Source organism: Microplitis mediator, chromosome 1 (genome assembly GCF_029852145.1).
Source record: "Microplitis mediator isolate UGA2020A chromosome 1, iyMicMedi2.1, whole genome shotgun sequence".
In the NCBI taxonomy this organism is placed as follows: Eukaryota; Metazoa; Arthropoda; class Insecta; order Hymenoptera; family Braconidae; genus Microplitis; species Microplitis mediator.
This window is the reverse complement of record NC_079969.1, coordinates 10,889,899-10,915,730: the sequence shown is the minus strand read 5'-3', so window position 1 is coordinate 10,915,730 and position 25,832 is coordinate 10,889,899. Positions and strand designations below refer to the sequence as shown.

At 29.2% G+C, this 25,832-nt stretch overlaps 2 protein-coding genes across 2 annotated transcripts; one reads left to right on the top strand and one right to left on the bottom strand.

The window, feature by feature from the left end:
* Positions 1–1,069: 1,069 nt before the first annotated feature.
* On the bottom strand, positions 1,070–12,105 carry LOC130676733 (serine-rich adhesin for platelets-like). Its single transcript, XM_057483204.1, has 5 exons — positions 11,608–12,105; positions 10,708–10,945; positions 10,554–10,630; positions 1,705–10,436; positions 1,070–1,616 (listed from the first exon to the last, which is right to left on the bottom strand). The coding sequence occupies exons 2-5, from the start codon at positions 10,881–10,883 to the stop codon at positions 1,131–1,133; spliced, it is 9,471 nt and encodes a 3,156-aa protein (XP_057339187.1). The 5' UTR covers positions 10,884–10,945; positions 11,608–12,105; the 3' UTR covers positions 1,070–1,130.
* A 5,420-nt stretch (positions 12,106–17,525) lies between these two features.
* On the top strand, positions 17,526–19,661 carry LOC130673964 (G kinase-anchoring protein 1-like). The gene is made up of 5 exons (XM_057479182.1): positions 17,526–17,953; positions 18,015–18,083; positions 18,140–18,371; positions 18,438–18,695; positions 19,130–19,661. The coding sequence occupies exons 1-5, from the start codon at positions 17,741–17,743 to the stop codon at positions 19,309–19,311; spliced, it is 954 nt and encodes a 317-aa protein (XP_057335165.1). The 5' UTR covers positions 17,526–17,740; the 3' UTR covers positions 19,312–19,661.
* Positions 19,662–25,832: the final 6,171 nt, after the last annotated feature.

Here is a 25,832-nt window from a genome sequence, read left to right as displayed (position 1 = left end):
TATTATTATTTTACATATTGCGTTATTGGAGAAATTTTCGTTTAGCTGAAAAAAAAAGAAATATTACAATACAATAACTCTGAATAAAATATTCATTACAAATTATTATATTAAAAAAAAATAATAATAATAAGGGACAATTATATTTGATAAACTATGTTGTTTATTTATTAAAATCATTAAAGTTTTAATATATATTTTTTTCTGTCACAGAGTAAATTATTCAACAAAATTGTGCGAGATGTTTTTTTTTTTTATTACTATAATTTTTTATTAGAATTTGTATTTTGACTTTTACAAAAATCATAGTTTTTTAAAATAAATCATCTGATTAAACCAATATTAAAATCGATAATTTCTATATAATCGATCATTATAATCACTTATAATATTGATTTTAATAGATTATTATCGGTTAAAGTAAAATATAAATCGACTTAAATAGATTTAAATCGATAAATATATATATTAATAAACCTTTTTCCATACTAACAAATTCAAATAAAAAAAAATAATAATTCAGGAAATACAGAAAACGTAACCAATTAAAATTATTTATTCAATCGAAGTAATTAATTAATATCTATTAAACTTAAGATATTTATAATAATTAAATATCATTATAATTTATCATATATATTTATTTATTACTTATTATTAATTGTTATTCGTTTTAATATTATTCCAATAAAGACATATATTTATTTATATATAAATTACATAAAAATCAAAGTCTTTCCACATATTATTAAATATTTTCATGTCAAAAATTTTAAATTTATAAATTTTATTTGTAATAATTTTATTAATTGTTATTACTTAACCATGTAATCTTATACTCACTCGTTAAATTTATTAATTATAATAGTTAATATTTGTTTTTGTTCTTTATTATTAAATTTAGCTCTGTGGTACGTAATCAAAATTTTTTTTATATATTTTTATTTACTTTTTTTTTCTCCTTTTAATTATTTACACTTAGATTAGATAATTATTATTTTATGTACTGTCGTATGATAATTAAAAACAAAATATATATATTTATATATATTTTCTTTTTTATTAATAGTAATAATAATCATAATAATAATTAATTAAATGACAGATAAAATTTATATTTAAATTATGTATTACCTTTCAGTAGGCTGTGGTGTAGCAGATACCGAACTTTCAACTAAATCATGCCTATCAATTAGTGATGAATTGTCAATATGATAATCAACAGGATATCTTTCTGTTGAATACGTTGGTGTTGCTTCACCAACTTGACCAAGCCTCAGTTCTTCGTCATTTGTCGTTGTTCCTGCTACTCCTACTCCTGCTCCTACTCCTACTCCTACTACTGCTACTCTTGATGATGTTGATGACGATGATGATGATGTTGATGCTGATGCTAATGCTGTTGACGATGATGTTGTTGACTCTTGGTAATAACTTTGAGACGCAGATTGCTGTTCAATGTCTCTTGTACGTTGATCATTATCCTGAGAATAATAACTCTGAGTTGCTTCAGACTCTGGTGGTGGCTCGTAGTAACTTGGTGATGCTATTTGAGGCTGATAACTTGGACTTGGTCCTTCGGGTACAAAATAACTTTGTGTTGCTTCTGATGTATCCTATGTAATTATAAATTTATTATTATTATTATTCTATTTATATAAATATATATCTTTTTTTAATAAATATAAAAAAGTGTCAACGTACCTCTGTATGAGGAGTATAGTAGCTGGAAGGTTGATCAACCTGATCTGTACTCTCGCTGACAAAACTTGCGTTTCCTTCCAATCCTGGCATAGAAATTGAAACTTGATAACTTGTTGATACATTTTGCTCAACTACTCCTCTTTCTATTTGATTATCTTCATAACTAGAACTAGGCACCGCGTCAACACTTCCACCGGAGCTGCTGTCAGGATTTAAATTATAGCTTGAAGTTGGAATTTCAGGCACTCCGTTGTTATGAATACTAATGTGTTCAGCGTCAACACTAGTATCAGGAATTACGCTCGATGAAGCAATATTTATTTCTTCGCATGTTGGAATTTCATATGATGATGTACTAATCGCGCTCTCTTGGTCTTGATCCCGCTCTTGAGTTTCTGGAGTTTCAGGTACATATGAAGAACTAGCTGTTTCGTCTTCATTGAAACCACTGGCACTACTAGCACTGGCTCCACTGGCTACACCAATGTTACCACAATTTCTGTCATTGCTCATAAAACAAGTTCCAATCCTATCAATGTCATTTGATTGGGATGGAATATTACCTTCTTGACTTAATTCACCATCAGTTTCAATAATTCCGTCTACGTCAACATTGTTATCTGGTTTTTCTACCTCATAACTTTGGGTAGGAAAACTGGGATCATCGATCCTTGTATCCTGGTCCTCGGTAAATGATTGGGTTGGTGCATTATCGTAGGATTGAGTAGCTTCAGCTTTTATGTCATCATAAGACTGTGTTGGAGGCTCAGAATCATCAATCATAGCCTCATAAGTAATTGGCGATGCTTCTGTTGATTGTAATTTAGACTGAGTTGGTATTTCTATTGATGGTTCATAAGATTGTGATGGTTCTGACTCTTGAACTTCCATGGATTCAACTTCTGTTGATTCAGGTTTATTATTTATTTCTTGCATTTGAACATCTTGATTTTGTTCTTGAATAAAAATTTTATCCTGAATCTCAGAAATATTATCTTGATTTTGATTCTGATCCTGATTTACTTCTACCTGAATATCTTGAAGCTCTTGAACCTGTTCAATATGATCGTGAATATGTACTTGTTCCTGAATATCATGATCTTGAATTTGTTGTACATCTTGAATTGTTGGAACTTGATTATTGACAATTTCTTCTATAATTTCACCGTGCATTTGAATTTCAGAAACTTGTTCCTGAATCTCGGAAATTTGTTCCTGAATTTCAGAAACTTGATTTTGAATTTCAGTAACCTGATCCTTAACTTGAGAAACTTCAATTTCAACTTGGTCATTAACATTTTCAACTTGTTGAGCTTGATTATCAATTTCATCAACTTGTTGTTTAACTGTTTCAGTAACATCAACTTCCATAGGTGTACAAGTTTCATCAGCAACAATAGGCATATCACGTACTGCATGTTTATCGTCTTCGTTAATTACTTGAGTAGATTGTTTAAATGTATGAGTATCCTGGACCTGAACTTGATTGTCATTAAATCCGTCATCAATAATTGGCATAGAAGGAGTTGGTGCAGTACTATCAATACTAATATTATCTGGTATTGAAACAGCATAAGATACTGTTCCACTATCACTGATGCTAGGTATTACGAGATAATTATCAGCACTAGACACTACTGGTGCTGATACAGGTGTATCTATTTCTTCAATATCTGGCATTGAATTACCAGGTAATTTACTATTAATATATTCAATGGTTGGATTATTTATTGTAATAGGTAATTCCTGTAAAGTTTGAGCACCAGTATCTACAATTGGAACTACAGGGTGAGCAAGAGTGTTTAATGTTTCTGAAGCATTAACTTGAATTGATAAACTGCTTGGAACTTCAAGTGGTGTCATAATTGGTTGATTTAATGTCAATGAAGTCTCAAGAACTGACGGTGATGAAATTGGATCTGATGTGGGAATAATTGTTGACTGGAGAATCGTTTGATTGATTAAACTAGTTGATGTCAATCCAGAAGTCAAACTGGCAGTAGTTTCTGGTAAAATATCTTGTTGGAAATCAGTATTTGCTAGAGCAGCTGCTAAAATATCTTGATTTGTTGTAGGCACTTGACTACGTGTATAATCACTAGTAGCTAAAGTTGGAATTGGAGCTGATGATATTGATGATGCAGGAGCCATTGAATTATCAAATTGTAAAACAATATTGTCCAAATTACCAGCTTCACCTAGAGAAGCTGGATCAATATAAAGAGTACGCGTTCCATCAGGATTTTGAGTTGTTCCTTCTAATGACATCAAGGCATTATTATCAAGTGGTTGAATTTGTCCCTGATCATCAATAGTAACCAATACATAAGTCTGAGTACCATCAGAACTTTCAGTTGGTAAAGCCATAATTTGAGGTACTGGTTTTTCTTCTTTAACTTCTAGTACTGAAGTTAATTTCTGTAATTCTGCTGCATCTGCCGTAGCTGTTTTAAGTGCTGGAGTAACTAGTCCCGGTGTTGGAGCATTCACGGGCACACTTAGAGCAGTTTCAATTTGAGTGACTGATCCAGAAGGTGAACCAAGAGAAGTTGATGGGAATGCTACACCAGATACTGAAGCACTACTAGCACCAGTAACTAATTCTTTAGATTTAATCTTTGGGGGAGTTTTCATTGGTTTTGGTGATGATTTTAACTTAATACCTGGACTCTCTGGCTGAATTTTCGTACGTCCACGACCTCGTGGTAATTTACCCATTTTATCAATTCCTTGAAAACTAGAACTGGAACTGGGACTGGGACTAAGATTAGAACTGGAACTGTTTACTGGATTAGCTACTACCGGTAATTGATTAACAACTCCAGCTTGTCTAATTATTTTTTTAGGCAATCGATTCTTTTGTGTCATGACAATATTAGTGGGTTTCAAACTTTTTAATGGCGAAGATGCTGCAGATGATGTCGATGACATTGATACTATTTTTTGCGTCTTAGTAACCATTGGCAGTCCTCCTTTTTGTAATTGATAAGTAACTTTTGAAGTTGTTTGTCCTGGTTTAGCTGGACTTTTAGCAGCAATAGCTTTTACTTGCTGTCCAGTTATTGGAGTAAGGACTGTACCTTTACCAGGAACCATACTACCAGTAACAATTTTACCAGGTATAGATGTTAAAATAGTTTTAGGACTTCCTGAAATTAATGTACCAGGTTTTAATTTTTGATTTATTATCTTTGGAGTTATTGATGTAAATACACCTCCTTTTATAATAGTTGGGTTTATAATAGTTTTGGGACTTGTCATAGGTGTTAATGAAGGTTTGCTGGTCAATAAATTAGAACTAACTAATTTAGGACTTGATAATTTTGATGTTGTTGGTGTATCAATTTTATTAGTTTTACTAGTTCCAGCGTAAGTTTGTTGTCCTTTAATTACTCCAAGTGAATTTTTTAATGGCACCATTTTAGCTTGTCCAGATTGTGGAGAAGTAAGAATTACAACTTTACCACCTTGAGAAACTATTTGAGGATTAGCTGCTGGTTTACCCGCAGATACAACTGTTTTTGTGCCTAATCGAGGCTTTCCATGAATCATATAACGCATTTGCTGGCCTCCAGCTCCTGCTTGAACAATAACATACTTGCTGGCAGAATGTTTAGAAGCCATAGCAGTAGGTGATTTGGTGTTTTGAAATTTTATACTCTTGATACCTCCAGCAGTTATTGGTGGAGAAATTGTTTTTATACTTGTTATTGTGGGTTTAGCTTTGGGCTTTGTTTTCAAAATTGCTGGAGACGTTGGACATTTTTTTTTTGGACTTGCATCAACGGTTATTGTTTCAATGTCTGATGATGGAGTTATTGGTGCTAATGCTGGAGCTGCACGTGGTAATGTAATTGTTGATGTTGAAACTAATGTTTGAGATATTTTATTAATTCCTGAAACTGGTACAGATACTATAGCACCTGATTCAGATGATGATGACAATGATACTGTACTAGAATCAAGTACTACTGATGGTGTAACAGGTGATGATATTGATCCTGTAGAACCAATACCAAATTCAACTGTAGAAGAAGTTGTACAAGGTATATTTAAATCTTGAGTTGATATTTCTGAATTTGATGTTGGTATTATTGATGAAATAACAACAGGCATCTGTTCAATACTATCTGGCGTTAAATCTTCGCTCATTACAAATGGTATTGAATTAATATCTAAATCCATGTCTTCAAGACTCGCTGATGATTGTTGTATCAATTTTTCGTTTTCCCCTTCAGCAACAACAGCAATTGTCTCGACAGTTCTTACAGTTTCATCAACTCTTTGATTAATAACTGAAGATGTTGTTATTTGTGACAATTCTTGGATTTTTCTATCATTAGCATCAGCAGCTTTCAGTACTTTAATTTTTTGTCCATATGACATTATTCCACTACTTTTTGAACGTTTAATACTAGGATCTAATTTTATTATTTTAGCTTTTGATCCCGTTTTATTATCATCATCGATAAGTTTATGTTTACCTTTAGGTTTTTCAAGTAATTTTGATTTTAAAATATGCATTGGTTCTTTTAATTGTACATTTTCAATAATACGAGGTTTTTCACGTTTTTTAACTGGTATCGTTGATTCGAGTGATTCACCAGTTAATAATGGTGTTGATAGTGTTGATGGTGATACTACTGACTTAGCTTCAATTTCTGCTGGAGTTTCTATAAATTCCGATACTTTATCAATTGATTCTGATTTAACTTGTATTGATTCAGACGGAATATCTACTGATTCAATAACTTCATTATCTGTTTTTAATGATTCATTTATTATAATTTTATTTCCAGCTAATAAATCTATTGATTCATTATCTGTAGGTTTATTAATAATTTCTAATGATTTATCATTATCAATTACTGTAGTTATTTCCGATGATTCTTTGTTCATTAATTCTGAATCTAATTCTGTTTCATCAATTAAATCTAATTTTTTATCAATTGATTCAGATGTTTTTTCAACAGATTCTGTAGCATTATCAATTAACTCTAAAGTATTATTATCAATTGGTTCTGATGATTTATGATCAACTGGTTCAATAACTTGAGTTATTGATTCTACTGTATCAACTGGTTCATTAACTTGAGTTATTGATTCTACTGTATCAACTGGTTCAACAACTTGAGTTCTTGATTCTACTGAATCAACTGGTTCAATAACTTGAGTTATTGATTCTACTGTGTCAATTGATTCACAAGTTTTATCATTTAATTCTAAGGCTTTGTCAACTAATTCTAAAGTACTATCAATCGATTTACAAGTGTTATCAACCACTTCAGTTTCAATATCTTCAGTTGTTTGAATTTTATCATCTTGTATTTTATTTTCCTCATTAATGATGACTTCAGTCACTTGCTCAATTTCCTCACAAACTTTATCTTCAGCTTTATTCTGAACTATATTTTCAACTGTATCAATAGTTTCTGATTGACAAACTTGTGAATTCTCATCAATTTTATCTACAATCTCAAAAGTATCGGTAATGATATCAGTTTTCTCTTCCTCAATTTCCATTTCCATCTCTATATCATTATTTTGTTTCTCAACTTTTTCCTCTTCTACTTGAATCGGTTCCTCACTTTCTTTAATCTCGTTAACGTCATCAACATGTTTTTTAATTTCATTTTCTAAATCAATTTGTGATTCATCAATTTGCGACAATTCAAATTTTTTAATTTGTGATTTTTTAGGCGGCAAAATATCAATTCGTTCATGTGTATTGCCAGCATTATTATCAGCATTAGTATCATTATCATTATCATTATCATCATCATCATCTTTATCTTCAAGATCATTCATCAGTGCAGCACGATCAACTTCATCTTGTTTGCGTGCCTCATAATCAACATCAACATCGGCATTAACATCAACATTGACATTAACTGGTACAGCTTCAGGAGCAACTGGACCAATTTGATCATCAATATCTATATCAACTTCAACAGAATGACCCGAAATATTACCACTAGTAGTAGTCAATGCATCAATAGAACTCGCAACTAAAGGTATTTCAATTATTGGACTTGGTATTTCAATAGCCGAAGTCAAATTTGTCAAATGAACTGGAGATTTATCATTTTTAATAATACAATCATCATCTTTAATATCTTTAATATTTTTAACATCTTTAATATCTTCCATAACTTTAAGACTTTTACAATTATCAACAGCGTCAATAATTCTTTCTTCAACTTGAGTAACTTCAATAGACTCACTAACTATTTCTTCAGCGCTGTCAATTGTCTGATCAGACATTTCGTATTCTTCAATAGGTTTAACTTCTCTATTATTTTTATTTTTTTTCCATCCAAGAGGTCTTCCTCGTTTTTTCTTTACCATTTTTGCTTTTTTTTCTTCAGTTTCCGATTGACTGTCATCTGTTTTAACAGCAAATCCACTACTGCTACCAGGACTCGAATAAGCATCTTCTAAATATTTTTTATTAGGTTTTCGTCGTCTTCCCGTATGTGATCTATCAGTATCTGATTCAGATAGCGAAGTCTTGCGTTCATCAAAAGATTCAGGAGTACCTGGTGTACCTGGTTGGTCATCAATTTTTATTAAAGAATTTGTAATGACAGCAGATTTACGATTAAGCTTGGGAGTTGAATCGATCTTAGGATTCTTTGGTGGACGTCCACGGCCTCGCTTCATAGGAGTTGTTGTAGAAGATTGATTTTTATCAACTGATTTAGATGCTGGCGTACTGCCAATTATTTCACTCAGCTGTGACCATCCCATGTTGCAGAGACTTCCAGACTCAGTGACTCTGGATGATGTCCGAGAGAGCTGAGATATTGGAAGAGTTTCTTCTTCTTCTTCAATAGTAACTCGTCCTGGATCCATATCTGGCATACAAGAGACAATAGATTTTTTTTCAGGTGATTTAGGAATTAATAAAGATTTTTTTGGTGATTGTGATGCAATTGATAGCGGTGTTTCGTTAATTGCTTCTTTTTCTATTTTTTTTGCGTCTTCTTCTTCTTCTTCATCTTCTTCTGTTTCAATTATTTCAACAATTTCAAGTTCTTCTTCTTTATTATCAACTTCCATAGCTGTTTCTACTTGATTTACTTGATCACTGACCAAATTTATATTTAATTCTGTTTTATCAGAATCTAATCCCATTGATTTAGAAGCTGAATCTTGTGATTCTGAAGCCACTGATCCCAATTCAGATGTAATGGGACCCAATTCCGATAAACCAGAGGCTTCAGACTTTAAATCCGAATCAGAACCCAGAAGTAAAGTATCTGATGCATTTGATTTTAAATCTGATTCTGAGCCCAATATTAAAGTATCTGATGCCGCAGATCTTGAACTAATAGCTTTAGCTTTAGCTTTAGCTTCATCATCATCATCATCATCATCACCATCACCATCACCATCAAAAGCCACTAAATCACTTTTAAAACTTGTAGACTTCGTTGCCGATGTAGTTTCTGTTATTTTAGCCATCAAATTATCAACATCATCAACAGTTTTGTTCATTTCTTCAATTAATTTACTGTCATCATCGGTGACAACTTTATTAATTTCATCCCGTTTATTTTCCAACGCTTGGCTTTTCGTAAATTCTTTTATTATTTCTTTCTTTAATGAAGTTTTATCACCAAAAACACGCCCCAATTTCCGGACCGGTATTGTAACTGGAGGTTCAGGTTCATCTTCATCAAAATCGAAACAAGAAAATTTTGATTTATCTTTATCTTTGTTCTGTTCTTTGAAATCATTTTTTTTATCCTTTGATTCATTTTCTTGATCATGCAAAATTTTATTTAAATTATTTTCATCATCTTTTTCAACTTTGTTGTCAGCATCATCATTATGATCTTTTAATTTATCTTCAATGCCTTTTTTCAAATCGTTTGGTTGAGTATCTTTTAATAATTTGTCTGTTTCCATCAGCAAATCATTATTATGATCATCATAATTATTATTTTTATTATTATCACTGACATTGATAGTTGTATTTTTAGAAGGACTGTCATCAAAAGATTCAGATTTATTTAATGAATTACCAAAATCTTCATCACTTGAGTCAATATCCCAGTCAGCTAATAATTTTTCCCTCAACTCAGGATCTGTTTTCTTCTTTTTTATCACTTTATTATCTGTATTTTTATTGTATTTACGTTTAACAGTCTCACTTGTTGATAACTTTTCATTATGAACCGGTGATTTTGCGGATAAACTTTTAGTTTTGCGTACGTACTTGCGTTTGGGTGACTCCGTAGTATGAGGACGGGAGGTCTTAGGTGTCAAAGAAGTGCGAGAACGTGACAAAGGACTTTCCCAGCCAGTAGATCGATGACTGCGATTGTGAGAAATTAAAACATTTACACGAGTTGAAGTAAATGAACAGAGTGGACAATTGTAACTCGGAATTTTTTCATCAGGTGTTGACGGCTGACTGGATGACGAATATTGGTTCGCGCGAATCCGAATTTCATGATCACTAGGACCACGAAATCTGGGATGAGTTATTTTTCTTTCAGGGCTTATTGCGCTAAATGATTTTCGATCATCTTTGTCTTTTTTCTTTTTCGATACTTTCTTGTCTCCACCAAAAAGATATGAAATGTCTGGTTTTTCTTCTGGAGAAAATTTTGGTGTTCTCAGGATATTGGGATCTCCATTTGTTAATTTTTCAGCCATCACTATATCTTGAGGGAATTTATCCATGTAACTGGAACCTTCTTTTGTTTTTGAACGATATTTATCTAAGATTCAAAGAAAATTAATTAATTGCGTATAATTATCATAAACAAAATTATTTTAAGTAACTTGTAATTATATAATTCAAGTATTAGATTTTTCTTTAAATATTAAAAACATACCAAAGCCTTTTTTTATAAAATCATCCTTCTTTTTACAATTGTACTTATAAATTTGTTGTAAATTTTTAACATATTCACTGAAAAATAATTATATATATTAAATAATATATACATATATTATTGATAAATAATATTAAAAATAACAAATACTTACAATTTATCTTCTTGAAAAAACTTAACAGCAGCAATCAAACCCTTTTTATCAAACTCAATTTTAATATCCTCTGGCAACTTTTCATAACCCGTGACCTGTCCAGGCCACCAGCAAGCACCAAGTTTAACCCAGACAACTTCCTCATCTTCGTACTTAATCTCTGTTTGGTCGCACATTTTGACCAGTTCTTATAACTAACTTCCAACCTCAAATAACAAAATCACCAATCTTCAAACACCTAGACAAAAAATAATAGCAAATAAGCAATAATCTCTAAAAACAACATGAGGTCAGTGCACAAACAAAAAGAAAAAAAACAGATAGCGTTTATGCAATTTTTTGTTAAATAATTATTTTAGGTTAACTATCGGTCGAAAAAATGAGGAAAAAAAAAAATCCCAAAAAATGATAGTGTAGTAACTCGATTATATATATAATAACCATAATAAATTTGTTGTAATGTTAAAAGTTGTTTGAGACTACGATGATGATGATGTATGATGGTGGATATTGAAATCGCGGGAAAATAATTCCGCGTCTGTTATCGTTTCTTACACAATTCACTCCTTAGTTTATTATCACAAATAAATAAATAATCTATCAAACAATACATATGATCACTACTATTATTTATTATTAAATTATTAAAAAATTATTAATTTTTTGATTAACACATTTATTAATATCATAATTATTGCCGGTTAAATTAATTATCATTTTACCATTAACGCATTCAGTTTTTTTTTTTTTTAACTCGTGCCTATATTTTATCAACAATCATTAAAAATTTATAATTATTATAATTTTTATTATGATTATAATTATTATAATAATGATGTTTACCAAACAATAAAGGTATTTATTTGATAGTAATTAACAAAATAAAATGAAAGGACTTGCCTTGGACGTCGTCGTCGTCAGTCCGTTTCTCTCCGTTCCGACGCTTGCAATTTCACATTTTAATGTTCCTTCAATTAAACTATTTATTTATTATATACTATATTGTTGTTTTATATACTTAATATTTACATGCTTTTATTATTATTTAAATATATTATTATTTATAAACCTAGTTATTGTTTATATTTTTATAATTATTATTATAATATTTATTTATTTATTTATTTTTGATTAAAATAGACACTGGCTGCCGATTGAAATCCCGAATGGCGGAATGAACAAATATTATATTTTAATGTTTATTATTATTATTATTATTATTATTTTAGATTTTATTTTATTTACACGACACTGATAAACTTATTATTATTTTTTTCAACGCGGATTAATTATTTATTTAACTGATTATTGTAATTTGTGGGCTTTTTTACTTTTTTTTTGTCAAGTCGCATTTCCCAAAGTGCAATGCGACTCATGAGACTTATATGTATAGTGTATACTATACCATATCAAATATATGTAATATACAGATATACAATATCGGTCATTAATTCTTGCGCGGTAGCATAACATCGGGAAAAAAAAAACTTCTCTAAAGGAAAATATGTATCACTTTTTTATACAAATATTATCTATAAAAAAAAAAAATTGTAAAAAAAAAATACAATATTTAAAAATATATCTATATTAATTAAATGTAAAATTATAAATATGTATTGTAAAATAAGTGAATAAAAAAAAGACTCTATAAAAAAAATCTCTAGATTTATAAATCACTAAAAAAAAATTACAATAAAAAAAAAAATTCCTACAAAGAAACATTTGCATATCTAAACATCTACTTAAAAAAAATATATAAAAATGAAAATCTCTACAAATAAAATATCTATAAAAAATCGGCTGTTTTGGAAAATCTCTATAAATCATCACATGTACAAATAAATATCTGAATAAAGTATAACCTCGAGAACTGGAAGCATTGCCACCACGTGCTCATAATCATGAATAAGTTCGTGTTGTAATATATAAGTATAAATAATAATAATAACAAAAATTATGGTTATTATTATGTTATTAAGAAAAATATAATAAATAATTTTAAACTTATAATAAGTGACTTCGAAAAACGTGAAAGATTCAAATCTGATAACTCCAAAGCACTGAGCCTGTAATAATTCATATAATTTTAATTTTTTTAATTTTATTAGTTAAACTTTATTTGAGAATATCATAAAATTATTATTATTTATTTTATAATTTTTAATTTTGTTTGACTATCAAGCCGTATGCCAGGATTCGATGAACGTCCAAAAATCACTTTTCTTTTTTAACTTCCCGCTAAGAGAATCGACGATTTTCGAAAAATTGGGAAGTTATTGTTTTCACCCCGATTTTCGAAAGTCGAGTTTTCATCAGATGTTGACGTTTTGAGGTCCTAGGAAGCTATTCTAACTATTTTCAGAATGATGTCCGAGTGTATATATATATATATATATATATATATATATATATATATATACTAATGCAAAAAATTAAAGGAGCAGAAAAATTTTATAAATTTTTTAGTGATTTTTGGAAGGCTGTAACTTGGTGAAAAAAAATCGTATCGAAAATTTAAAAAAAGGATTTTATAGCTTGAAACCTCTAGTTTAGGTGTATTTTTTCAAAATTTTTTTAAAGCTCCGATTATTGCGCAAACATGAGAAATACCGCGAGCCAAAAAATTTCTAAATTTTTTTTTTTTTTCGAAGAGCCCACGGACCGCGGAAAAATTCTTTCAACTAAACGAATGCATACATCGTTTAGCAAATTTATTCAGCTTCAATTTGGTTTTTTTTTTTAACCTCGTAGGACGATTTGTCGCAGAGATATCAGCCTTCAAATAGAAAGTGATCCTTTTGGCTTTGATCTTCGATATTTCAGGTACCAATGATCGCACAGAAAGTTGAAGGGCGGCGTTAAAAACTTGAATAAATTCCCTACAAGATCCTGTCATCATTTTTTGAAAAAAAAATTTTTTTTTATTTTTAACATCCATTAGAAGAAAGTACAAAAAAATGACTTTTTTTGGTTTTTTAGTAAATCAACCGCTACTCTGCATATATCGATAAAAAAAATAATGTTGCCAGGGACTTTTTTAGCTTAATGTACCCCCAAGACCCCTGTAAATTTTTGAATTGATCTATCGTACCGTTTTTTGGGAATCATCGATCAACGTTTAGCTAAACAATTGAAGGAGCAAGTTTTGTTCCTTTAATTGTGTAATCATAATCAATTGAAGGCTGATATCTCTGCGACAAATCGACCTACGAGGTTAAAAAAAAAACCAAATTGAAGCTGAATAAATTTGCTAAACGATGTATGCATTCGTTTAGTTGAAAGAATTTTTCCGCGGTCCGTGGGCTCTTCGAAAAAAAAAAAAAATTTAGAAATTTTTTGGCTCGCGGTATTTCTCATGTTTGCGCAATAATCGGAGCTTTTAAAAAATTTTGAAAAAATACACCTAAACTAGAGGTTTCAAGCTATAAAATCCTTTTTTTAAATTTTCGATACGATTTTTTTTCACCAAGTTACAGCCTTCCAAAAATCACTAAAAAATTTATAAAATTTTTCTGCTCCTTTAATTTTTTGCATTAGTATATATATTAGGGTGGTCCTTATTTTGGACATTTTCGAACTGTTATGCTCCCAGAGGCTTATGTGGTTCGAAATAAATAAAAAAAAATATCCTCAAAGTTTCAGGTCTCTATCTCAATTTTAACCCGTGCCGCACAGCGATGTAAGTTTCCCATTTAAATAACACGGGGTTTTTGGCATTGAACGATTGAATTTTTATTCCGGCTAAAGTAATTGTTCGAAAAATTTGAAACTCTGTAGACTTTATCCTCATATTAGCAGCTACTCCTCAGAATTTTTACAGATTTTCAGCTACTATAATTTTGGGGGTACAGCATGATGAAAAGAAACAAAAAAAAAATTTTTTTATTTCTATCTAAAATTTTTATTAAAAAACATATCAAATCACCCTGCATCCTTTTCATAAGTTCTTCCTTTTTTTCATTCTCACACCCAAGTGGGTGAACGGCATATCTTTGTTGCACTAATACAGTAATCAGGAGCATTTTTTTTCAATTACAACAGAAAAAATTCCCTTAAAGTTTAAGCTCTTAATTCTAACGGGAAGAGTTACCGCAAAATTTTTTTTGTGATTTTTTCAAGAAATATTTTTGTTTATGTTATTTGACAATGTGTCTTTTTCAAAAATACATAATGCATTCAATTGATATCTGAGATCGGTATATCAATGCCACTAATCATATTATGTCTCAGTTTAACAGTTGATAAATATTATCAATAAATTAAATTTCTTTCAATATTTGCTTAAATAAGTTGGTCACCTTCAAGTTTATTATTTGTTTTAAGCAATAAATAATAAACAAAAGGTGGATAGTTTTGTGCATTATAATATCAAAATAATTATTTGTTTACAATTTCCTAACTATAATGAATTATTAATAAAATAGATTTCTTTTATAAATAAATATAATAAACTTAAAAAATCACAAAAACAAAATTTGCGACACGTGGTTCTGTTGGAATTAAGAGCTCAAACTTTAAGGGAATTTTTTTCTGCCGTCATTGAAACCGTTTGTGAGGTAATCGTAATAAATTTAAAAAATCCTTTTAACGAACACTTTACTGCACACTAATGCAAAGTTCCTGATTACTGTATTAGTGCAACAAAGATATACCGTTCACCCACTTAGGTGTGAGAATGAAAAAAAGTAAGAACTTCTGATAAGGATGCAGACTGATTTGATATGTTATTTGAAAAAAATTTTAGCTAAAAATAAAAAAAATAATTTTTTTCTTTTTTTTCATCATGCTGGACCCCCAAAATTATAGTAGCTGAAAATCTGTAAAAATTCTGAGGAGTAGCTGCTAATATGAGGATAAAGTCTACAGAGTTTCAAATTTTTCGAACAATTACTTTAGCCGGAATAAAAATTTAATCGTTCAATGCCAAAAACCCCGTGTTATTTAAATGGGAAACTTACATCGCTGTGCGGCACGGGTTAAAATTGAGATAGAGACCTGAAACTTTGAGGATATTTTTTTTTATTTATTTCGAACCACATAAGCCTCTGGGAGCATAAAAATTCAAAAATGTCCAAAATAAGGACCACCCTAATATATATATATATATATATATATATATATATATATATATATATATATACACTCGGACATCATTCTGAAAATAGTTAGAATAGCTTCCTAGGACCTCAAAACGTCAACATCTGATGAAAACTCGACTTTCGAAAATCGGGGTGAAAACAATAACTTCCCAATTTTTCGAAAATCGTCGATTCTCTTAGCGGGAAGTTAAAAAAGAAAAGTGATTTTTGGACGTTCATCGAATCCTGGCATACGGCTTGATAGTCAAACAAAATTAAAAATTATAAAATAAATAATAATAATTTTATGATATTCTCAAATAAAGTTTAACTAATAAAATTAAAAAAATTAAAATTATATGAATTATTACAGGCTCAGTGCTTTGGAGTTATCAGATTTGAATCTTTCACGTTTTTCGAAGTCACTTATTATAAGTTTAAAATTATTTATTATATTTTTCTTAATAACATAATAATAACCATAATTTTTGTTATTATTATTATTTATACTTATATATTACAACACGAACTTATTCATGATTATGAGCACGTGGTGGCAATGCTTCCAGTTCTCGAGGTTATACTTTATTCAGATATTTATTTGTACATGTGATGATTTATAGAGATTTTCCAAAACAGCCGATTTTTTATAGATATTTTATTTGTAGAGATTTTCATTTTTATATATTTTTTTTAAGTAGATGTTTAGATATGCAAATGTTTCTTTGTAGGAATTTTTTTTTTTATTGTAATTTTTTTTTAGTGATTTATAAATCTAGAGATTTTTTTTATAGAGTCTTTTTTTTATTCACTTATTTTACAATACATATTTATAATTTTACATTTAATTAATATAGATATATTTTTAAATATTGTATTTTTTTTTTACAATTTTTTTTTTTTATAGATAATATTTGTATAAAAAAGTGATACATATTTTCCTTTAGAGAAGTTTTTTTTTTCCCGATGTTATGCTACCGCGCAAGAATTAATGACCGATATTGTATGTAGGTATTATATGTTATGTATAGTTTAGATAGAGTTCGATAGGTCGATTATTAATTGTTTGATAGCTGAATATTTAAAAATATATTTTTTTTTGTCGCAATTTTAGAAATTTTTTATTGATATTGATGACATTTTTAACTAAATGTTTGATGACTTTTCTTAAATAATATAACAAATTACTTAATGAATTATTATTTATTGGCTCCTTAAATAATAAAATTTATCAACGCCGCGCCGCAATCATGCAATTAATTTATTATTATTTATTTAAAAAATCTTTAAAATAATTACATTTTTATTTAGTATAAAAAATGATCATATATATTTTCTAGCTTTTTTATTTTTGCTCAGAATATAATAAAAATATTTCTAACAATTAATCCTATGATTTGTAAACTTACAAAAAATATATTATAATTGTTCATGGAATTGTATCAGGAATTTAGACGATTTTCTTGACGTTACCATTTGTTCAAAGATTTTTATAAATCTCTGGCATGCAGTCTCCATGTATACTACATATGTATACAAAAAACTGTACACATATAAAGTGGTCCCAGTAAGAGAATGCACCTCGGAAATTGCCCCCACCACCGACCATTTATGAATTGCGCATGCGCACAGAAGAGTGGGAGAACATTTAACACATGAAACACCCAGAGTGGGAGTAAAAACCGACGACACCCGAGGTGCATTCTCTTGTTGGGATGACAATACATGTACCATCATGGAGAATAGACGAACAAAAAAAAAAACAGAACAGAGTCCATATTCTCCATGAACACACATCTATACGACAAGCGCAGACGTGTTGATTTGTGATATGCTATAAAAATAACCTCCAAAATAGATGATATTTTAAAAAAATAATTAAAAATAAATAATACGTAATTTAAATGCTGGTTTAATTAATCATTAAATAATAAATAAATATTTATTAATGAATAATGGCTACCGCAGTGCCTTCACGTTTTGCAGTACTTGCTATTGATGATGACGATTGTAAACCAAAAAAAAATAAAAAAATCTCAACTAATAATATTAGTAACAATGATAAAAATCTTACTAACAAACAATTAAAAAATAAAAATAATAAAAGTAATCTACAAGTACAAAAAACTTCAGCACAGCCTAAAAAAGATGATAAAAAAAAATCAAAGGTAATTTTTTATTTTTTAATATTAAAATTTCTTATATTATTTATTCATTTATTTTTTTTAGCCAAACAAAAAGAAAAAATCTGAAAAAGAAAGCCAGCAATGGGAACAATGGAAAGAAAAAGATTCAATGGTAATTTTATAAATAATTTTTTTTATTTATAATTAAATTAATTAATTATATTTTAGTCTGTTGAAGAGGCATATAAACAACAGCTACACGAAGCATTATTTTTATCAAAGTTAGCTTACGAAGAACAGAAAGAAAATAATTTGAAAAAAAGTCCTGATAATTCAGGTAAAAAATCAACCGGGTCAAGTAAAATAAAAAAAGCTGCTACTATGTCATTGGATGAGTTTAATAATTTAACTGCTAGTAATGATGTTATTGATGAATCAAATTCTCAAGATAAAACTAAAGGTAATTTATTATTGTCATTTAATTAAATGATAGTTTGATTTTTAACAACAAATCTGTTAATTATAGAGTCTGATGTTGAATTTTTTGATCGCATTGACAAAGAAACGAAACAAGAATTAATTAACAACAAACAACGGGATATTTTAAAGTCTCGTTTAAATAAACTTGATGATGATATATCATTGGCGCAATTGAAAGTTGAAGTTGAGAAACGCGATACCGAGATATCAGAATTGAAATCAATAATTGATAAGCTTAAACTTGAATTATCTCAAGTAAAAGAAAGAAATAAGAAACTATGTGGTATATTAGCTGTTGGTGAAAGTAAGTTATTTATTTTTTTATTTAATGCACACTATTAATTGTTTTTCATATACATTAGGGTTGTGTGAATCATGCTCAAATCGAATCAAATATAATTATTCGATTCGAAATTTGAAGCATCTAATTCGAGAGTTTTCAAATTATTTGTAACTTTTCAAACTACTCGAGTTGAATCAAAAAAATTCTGATCAGCTTTTAAATATTTAATTTTTATTTAATGGAGAGCTTAGTTTTTAAAGAAACCAAATATAATTTTTTTGTAGATTCATGTCTGAGCTCTTTATTTACCTCTGATAAAAATTTGAATTATTGAATATTACAATTTCAATTCGTTCAAAAGAAAATTTTCAAATAATTCGAGAATTTACGAATAATTCATAAGTTCGAACTATTCGCACACCCTTAATATATATGTATATTTTTTTGATTTCCAGTGAAAGACAAGGCTTCAGTAATAGCAGAAGTATCCAAATTACAAGAAATAAGAGATGAATTAACATCTGAAGTAACATTGTTGCATGCACAATTGGAACAAGAACGTTCTAAAACACGTGCGTCAAGCACTGATTTAAAAAATACTAAAAATAAAAAAAAAACAACCAATGATACTGCCTAAACTAAATAATTATTTAATTACCATACCAGTTTTAATGAAAAGTATAATCTTTTTCATTTAAAAATAAAATTTTTTTTTACTCAGAAAAAAAAATATATAAGGTATTACACATTTATTATATTAACAGTTATCAAAACTAAAGTAGGTATGTGATTTAAGTTCTTCTTCCGTAAAGTAGTACTAATGATAAAATTATTTAATAAAAGATACAAAACTACGACTGATTAATAATTATGATTAAATAATATGCTATTAATTAGATATTTAACTCATTAATTATTTAGTGCATTAATACTAAATTTATAAAAATAATACATCATGAACAAATATAAATATTGTATATGATACTGTAGAAGAGTTTAAAAAATATAAAAAATTATATTCCTTTCTATGTATTTAACTTGATAATATTTTGTAATAAAGTTTAAATATGTAAAATGAGTATATATTCTCTAATTTTATTTTAAATTAAGATCTAAACACAAACCCGTCATCGCCTCTGCATTTTATTATAAACCACCCCCTATACCTATCGATATTTTTATTAAACTTTTTTCTGTCTACACAAGAGGGTATACAATTATTGATTTGAGATTTTTCAATCATCAATAATTAATTATATTAGTTAATTAATTACAAAAAATCGAATACTTAGTAATAAATGTCAAGTATTAACAAATTTTTATATTGGGTAGAGACAATAAAAAAGAATAAATAATTTTTTTTTCATTAGACGTAAAAAAATCCCTTTGAAAATTTTTATGAAAGCACACGTCACTTTTTACACGTTAATCCTCATCCGGATTACACATACACAAGCCTCATTCATTTTTATATAGTTAAAAAAAAAATTATTTTTTTTCCTTTCTTCATTCTATTTTTATTTTATTTTCAATATTTTTTTTAAAATTTTTTTTTGATGGCTTTATTTAGTTTTTATTTTTTTTAAATTCGAATTACACGATTCGCAAACTTTTTTTTATTGTCAAACGAGTAATCTAAAAAAAACCCGTTCAATACACTTTTTTTAACTTTGTGTCACTCAATATTTTTTCTACCCCAAAATTTTTTATTAAATTTTTTCAATAAAAATTTTTAATTACAATTAAATGAAACTTGATTTTTTTATGATAAGCAGATGTAGTTAAAGATCAATAAATACTAAAAAATTTGTTTGATTTTAAATTGAAAGTAAATTTTATTTGAGCGAACATTTAAATCAACGATGACAGCGAGTCTTGACCAATAAAAGGGGCATTAGCATTAAGTGGCTGGCTTGCCTACTCGGCCAAAGTCTTATTTTTATTAAAAGAGCTGAAAGAGGGTGAAATCGGAGTAAAGGCTGGTTAGAAAAAGATTTAAACTAACTATTTTAATTTTTTTTAAAATAAAACCTAATAATTAAAAATAATTAACTTATTTATCTAAAAATACTATTTTTAATTGTTGATTTAAAAACTTTAAATACGCTAAGTGTGCTGTTGGCAAGAAAAAAAAACAAAGTTAAATAAAGACAAGTGAGAATAGTATAAAAAAAAAAAAAAGAGAGAGAGAGAGAGAGAGAGAAATTATAGAAGAGGGGGATGAAAAGCCTGAGGGCGGATTTTAGAACACGAAGAGGGTGAACAGGGATTCATTATCTGACAGTAGTCTATTGTCATTTCTGCGGGTTGAGATTTAGCCAGATCCATCACTTGGTTCTCCAATTTTAAAATAATACTTGGTGAGTATTATTTAAAATTATTCTACCCTTTATTTTTTACCCAAAAAATTTTAATATTAATATTTACTACACGACAATACTCTCAATTTAATTTTTTTTATTAAATAATCATTTCATAAAATTAATTATATTTACAATTCTCGCAATTGCGTAAACAACCACCAACAATTAACAATAATATTTGGAAATAAAAAATAAAAAAAAAAAATCTGAAAAACGGTTGACCCTGCAAGACAGCTGCAAAACTTCCCGCTGTTTTCGAGCTCAGGGAGCTCGAAATTATTATTGTTTGTAAATTTTTGAGCTCTTTAAGCTCAAAAAATTGTTAGACCGACAAAACATAAACATTTCACTGGAAACAAAATAATTTTTGTCGGACGATATCTTTGAAACGAATCAACAGATTCGAGCGTTCGTCGTGGTAATCGAAAGAGCTCACCGAGACTTAGAACTGAGTACATTTTGAGGCGAATCTGGCAAGTGGTTTATGAATTATACGCTAAACACTTAAGATAATTTTTTAAATTTTTATTTAATTTTTTAATTAATTTTTATTTTTCGTACAACTTGATTTCAAGTCTTTGTGAGCCTTTTCGATTGCCGCCAAGAACGTTCAAATCCGAAATTCCGGCGTCCATCCGAAAATAGTCAAAATAGCTTCATAGGACTTCAAAACGTCGATATCTGATAAAAACTCGATTTTCGAAAATCATACCGAAACCAATAACTTCCTTTTTTTTGAAAATTTTCAATTTTCATTGCGAGAAGTTAAAAAAAAGTAAATATTAAATACTTAATTTTAAAACTAGACAAAAGAAAGGGACGAGCTAGGATATTGGGGGCAAGGGAGTAGAAATAGGTAAAAAAAAAAGATGGGGTTTTGAGGGTGAGATTAAAATTTTAGAGATATCGATTCGCGTTGTTGAAATACTCTGTTGACAACCGGGAGAAAAGATCGTCAAAGAGCATAATAATTACTGTGCCCGCAGAAGAGAAGAGATCCTCAAACCAACCCCTTTGTTCTATAGTCACTTTGCTTGAATATACGTTCAGTGATATATATATACATAGGAACAGTCTACATGTGAATATCATGATTAGAGTGAGAGCAAAATCAAGTTAGTGCTATCTCTTTCATCACTGATATCACATCATCACATATGCACACACACATTTATGCAATCTATGTTTGTATATATATATATATATATATATATATATATATATATATATATATATATATATATATATATAGGGACTAAGAGAAAGTCAAAGCATTCAGTATAATATAGGTACCATTATGTAATTGATCTGGGGACTCGATGTTGTATGTATGATATATTGATGATTTTGTGTTAAATATATATTAATGTGTAGTACACATATTTTTTTTTATGATAAATATTGACAGTTCATATAGATTCGTCATTTTAATTTATTTCCCTGGTGTATTAACTTTAATTTTATTTGATGAAATTCCATTTTTTTTTCATTTTTTTTTTTTTAAGTGGGTGTCGTAAGTACTATTGGGAATTATTGGTACTTGTTTAATAAAAAGTTAAGAATCTACTTTATTATTAAATAAAATAATGAAAATTAATAAAAAATAAGTCTTGGGAAAGTTCATTCAAGCGGAAATAATAATAAATCATTTTTTATATGAAAAATAACAAAAAATTTAGTTATAGTAACACAATTAAATGTGAATTAGCATTAGCTTTGTCAAAATGCCGGTAGATATTTAATCAAAGTTGTTTGGCGACCTTCTGTCTCACCCGCTCGTCTTATAAACCAGCGAGAGACAGTTGCGAAACTTTAGGGATAACTTACAGAGCCTGTTTAATTGTGCCGGATGCCGGATGTCATATATTTTAGTTCGGAAACAAATTACATTTAACTATACTTATATACATATACATACATATAGTAATTAATTTTTTATTTTAATTATTATTTATTTTTATTGATGGTATATCGTTTATAATTCAAACTTTTAGCTTTAGAGATATATAACAACTGATAAACGTATTCGTGTCAAAAGGTAACTGAGATCAAGACCCGTGTTATCCTTTGACCTCTTGCCCGTCGTCTCAAACTTAGTTCGATGCTCTTGTAGACCCCAAAACCAGACGACGAAGCCCGATAACATAAACAGATATTCTAAAGCTCTGCTATATTTTATTCTAAAAATATTTTTATTTAATTTCATTATTTGACAAAAATTTTTACTTTAATTTACTTTACTTAATGAATTATAATTTTCTTCATTAATAAAACTTTAAAAAAATTGTATTTAAATTGTAAAAAAAAAACTCGAAAATAATAATAAAAATAAATAAAGTTTTATGGCTGAAAATTGAAAATTAATTATATTTTTTAAGGATGTTACCTTAAATTTTAAATGACCTAGTTTCATAAAAAAGTACCTGAGATGACTAGTGTAACGTAGTAATAAATATATACAAAATAAATAACATATGGAATATGAAAATAATGAAATACACCCGGAAGTTTTGATGATTGTCTGGCTCTGATGTCTGATGTTGGTGTGTAGACGCGATAACACGAGTAAAGGAGATAGACAAACTCACCCCCGTTCCCTCTCTATTAAAACCTACCTCATCCACATCATCCACCTCATCCCTGTCGACTCACGGTGTGCAAAACCCCGTCAACCGAATGAGGGACACAAGAACGGGACTGCTGCGGGGGGTTGGGGTATTGGGGGAGAGGAGTATAGTTGATGGTAAAAGGGAGAATAGAAGTGAGGTGGAGAAGAGAAGAGAAGAGTCGCATCGGATCGCAAACAAAAGACGAACTAGCGCGCGCCACTCATCGTTCGAGCTCGATGCGACAGCGAGTGACGTTCTCCCTTCCATTACTCGGGACATCCAACCCATCCAACCCCTAACTACAACCAACTACGACGCCTACGCGTTAACTCATACCCCTTTAAATTCCCCTTCTATATCTGCATTCTCTTCTCTATATTCTCTACCTCTTTATCCTTCTCATCCTCCTGTTTTACCCTCAGATTTTCCCCTCTTTACTCATCTACACTTGTCCTCACTATCATTTCTATCACTCAAGCTTTATATCTCTCTCTCCCTCTTCTATTTTTTAAAACTATAACTTTTACTCCATATTGTATTTAAGTTTTTTCTTCTGTCTGTTATTAATTTTTTAATTTAATTCTATTCTACTTAGTTTATTTTATAAAATTTTTTACAAGTTTTTTAAAACTATATTTGGAATACTAGCAGTAAAAAAGTGAAATAAATTAAATCCCAAAATCAATGGTGACCCAAAAATTATAAAATTCATTTTATGAAGCTCCCTCATTTTAATACTATTCTATTCTCAGTTTTATTCCAACTCACTTGCTCATTTACTCATTCACTTACACATCTTATCGCTTATCTTTTTTGGAGGAATTCAAATACTAACAGTTTGAAATACTTGGCATCCTTGTTTTTCCTTTCCACAAATACCTTATACTTTAACAGCAGCGTTGATATCAAGGTATAGTATACACTCTACACTCTCTATCTGTTGTTATCACCGGTTATTTGCATCTCTCGGTTGCCTTACTATAAAATGGGAGATTGAAGGTACCCCACAGAGGGTGAGGCTAAAAGTAAAAGAGAGAATGAGGGACAAGAAAGACAAGAAATACAGTATAGTACTGTAGAGAGAAATAGTTGTGAGCTTCCTGGGGGATACTACACTTCTACGATCCAAGTACCGACAAAAGAGTTCGCGGGTATAGAGAGGGTAAAAAAAAACAACAAAAAACCCTCCCAACAGCTTTCCTTAGAACCTTTATGGACTTGAGAAAGAAGTGTTTTGTCTTTTTTTCATACTGTTTTTTTATTATTATTGTTATTGTCTGCTAGAAAGTTTTTAGTTTTTTAGGTTTCCGAGTGTATTTTTCTACAATTTTATGTTTATGTTTAGTTATTGTTTTACTAAATTATATTATTATTCGTTTATATTCTTTTTATTAAAAGTATTCTTATTTTATAGTTAAATTGTTTATTTTGATAAAAATGTTTAATTTTTTATTTTTTCAGAATAAAAAAAAAAAATAAAAATCAATTCATTGGTAAAAATGAAATTATTATATAAATGTGACAAGTCAAATTGACATTTTCACCAGCAGATTTAACCAAAGTGTGACGTCTTAAAAAAAAAAAAAAAAAAAAAAAAAAAGAAAGTAGAATAAAAAAATAATTTACATAAGCTCGACTGACTTAGTGGTAGTCCCGTGAGGGGGTAGTAAATTGTAGGAAGGGACAAGTATAAAATGTGGTGACGAATCGTCGGTGTTTAAAATTCCCGTGTGACTTTCCGGTGACGACGACAGTAACGGAGGGAGACGAGCAGGTCGTTGAAAATGTTGCAAATATAATATATATACATAGTGTTGAGTCCAACAGTGTCGATCGTACGTTTCACTTGGCAGTACAGTGGATAAAGAGATTGGAAGAAAAGAGATGAAAATAAATAAAACGTGTGTGTATATATATGAACAAACTCAACACTGATTTGATGTTAGTAAGCGTTAAAGCTAGAGCTGGAACTGGAGCTAGATATAGAGTTGTAGATGGAGATGGAGCAGTAGGAATGGAAGTGAAGCTGAATACGAAGTAAAGGGGAAAAATAGGAATGAGATGGTTTTGAGAGTCGACAGATTGCCGCGGGGACAAATAAGAGTGTATCCAGTCATCAAAACCGGTGATGCGAAATTTTCGCGTAAATTGTTTTCTACTCTTTTATCACCTTTTTTATTTTATTT

Coding starts and splice junctions, on each gene's coding strand:
- LOC130673964 (XM_057479182.1), top strand. CDS start 17,741: ATGGCTACCGCAGTGCCTTCACGTTTTGCAGTACTTGCTATTGATGAT. Junction 18,372..18,437: donor TTCTCAAGATAAAACTAAAG/GTAATTTATTAT, acceptor TGTTAATTATAG/AGTCTGATGTTGAATTTTTT. Junction 18,696..19,129: donor TATATTAGCTGTTGGTGAAA/GTAAGTTATTTA, acceptor TTTGATTTCCAG/TGAAAGACAAGGCTTCAGTA.
- LOC130676733 (XM_057483204.1), bottom strand. CDS start 10,883: ATGTGCGACCAAACAGAGATTAAGTACGAAGATGAGGAAGTTGTCTGG. Junction 10,631..10,707: donor TTTTTTCAAGAAGATAAATT/GTAAGTATTTGT, acceptor ATTATTTTTCAG/TGAATATGTTAAAAATTTAC. Junction 1,617..1,704: donor ACTATACTCCTCATACAGAG/GTACGTTGACAC, acceptor ATAATTACATAG/GATACATCAGAAGCAACACA.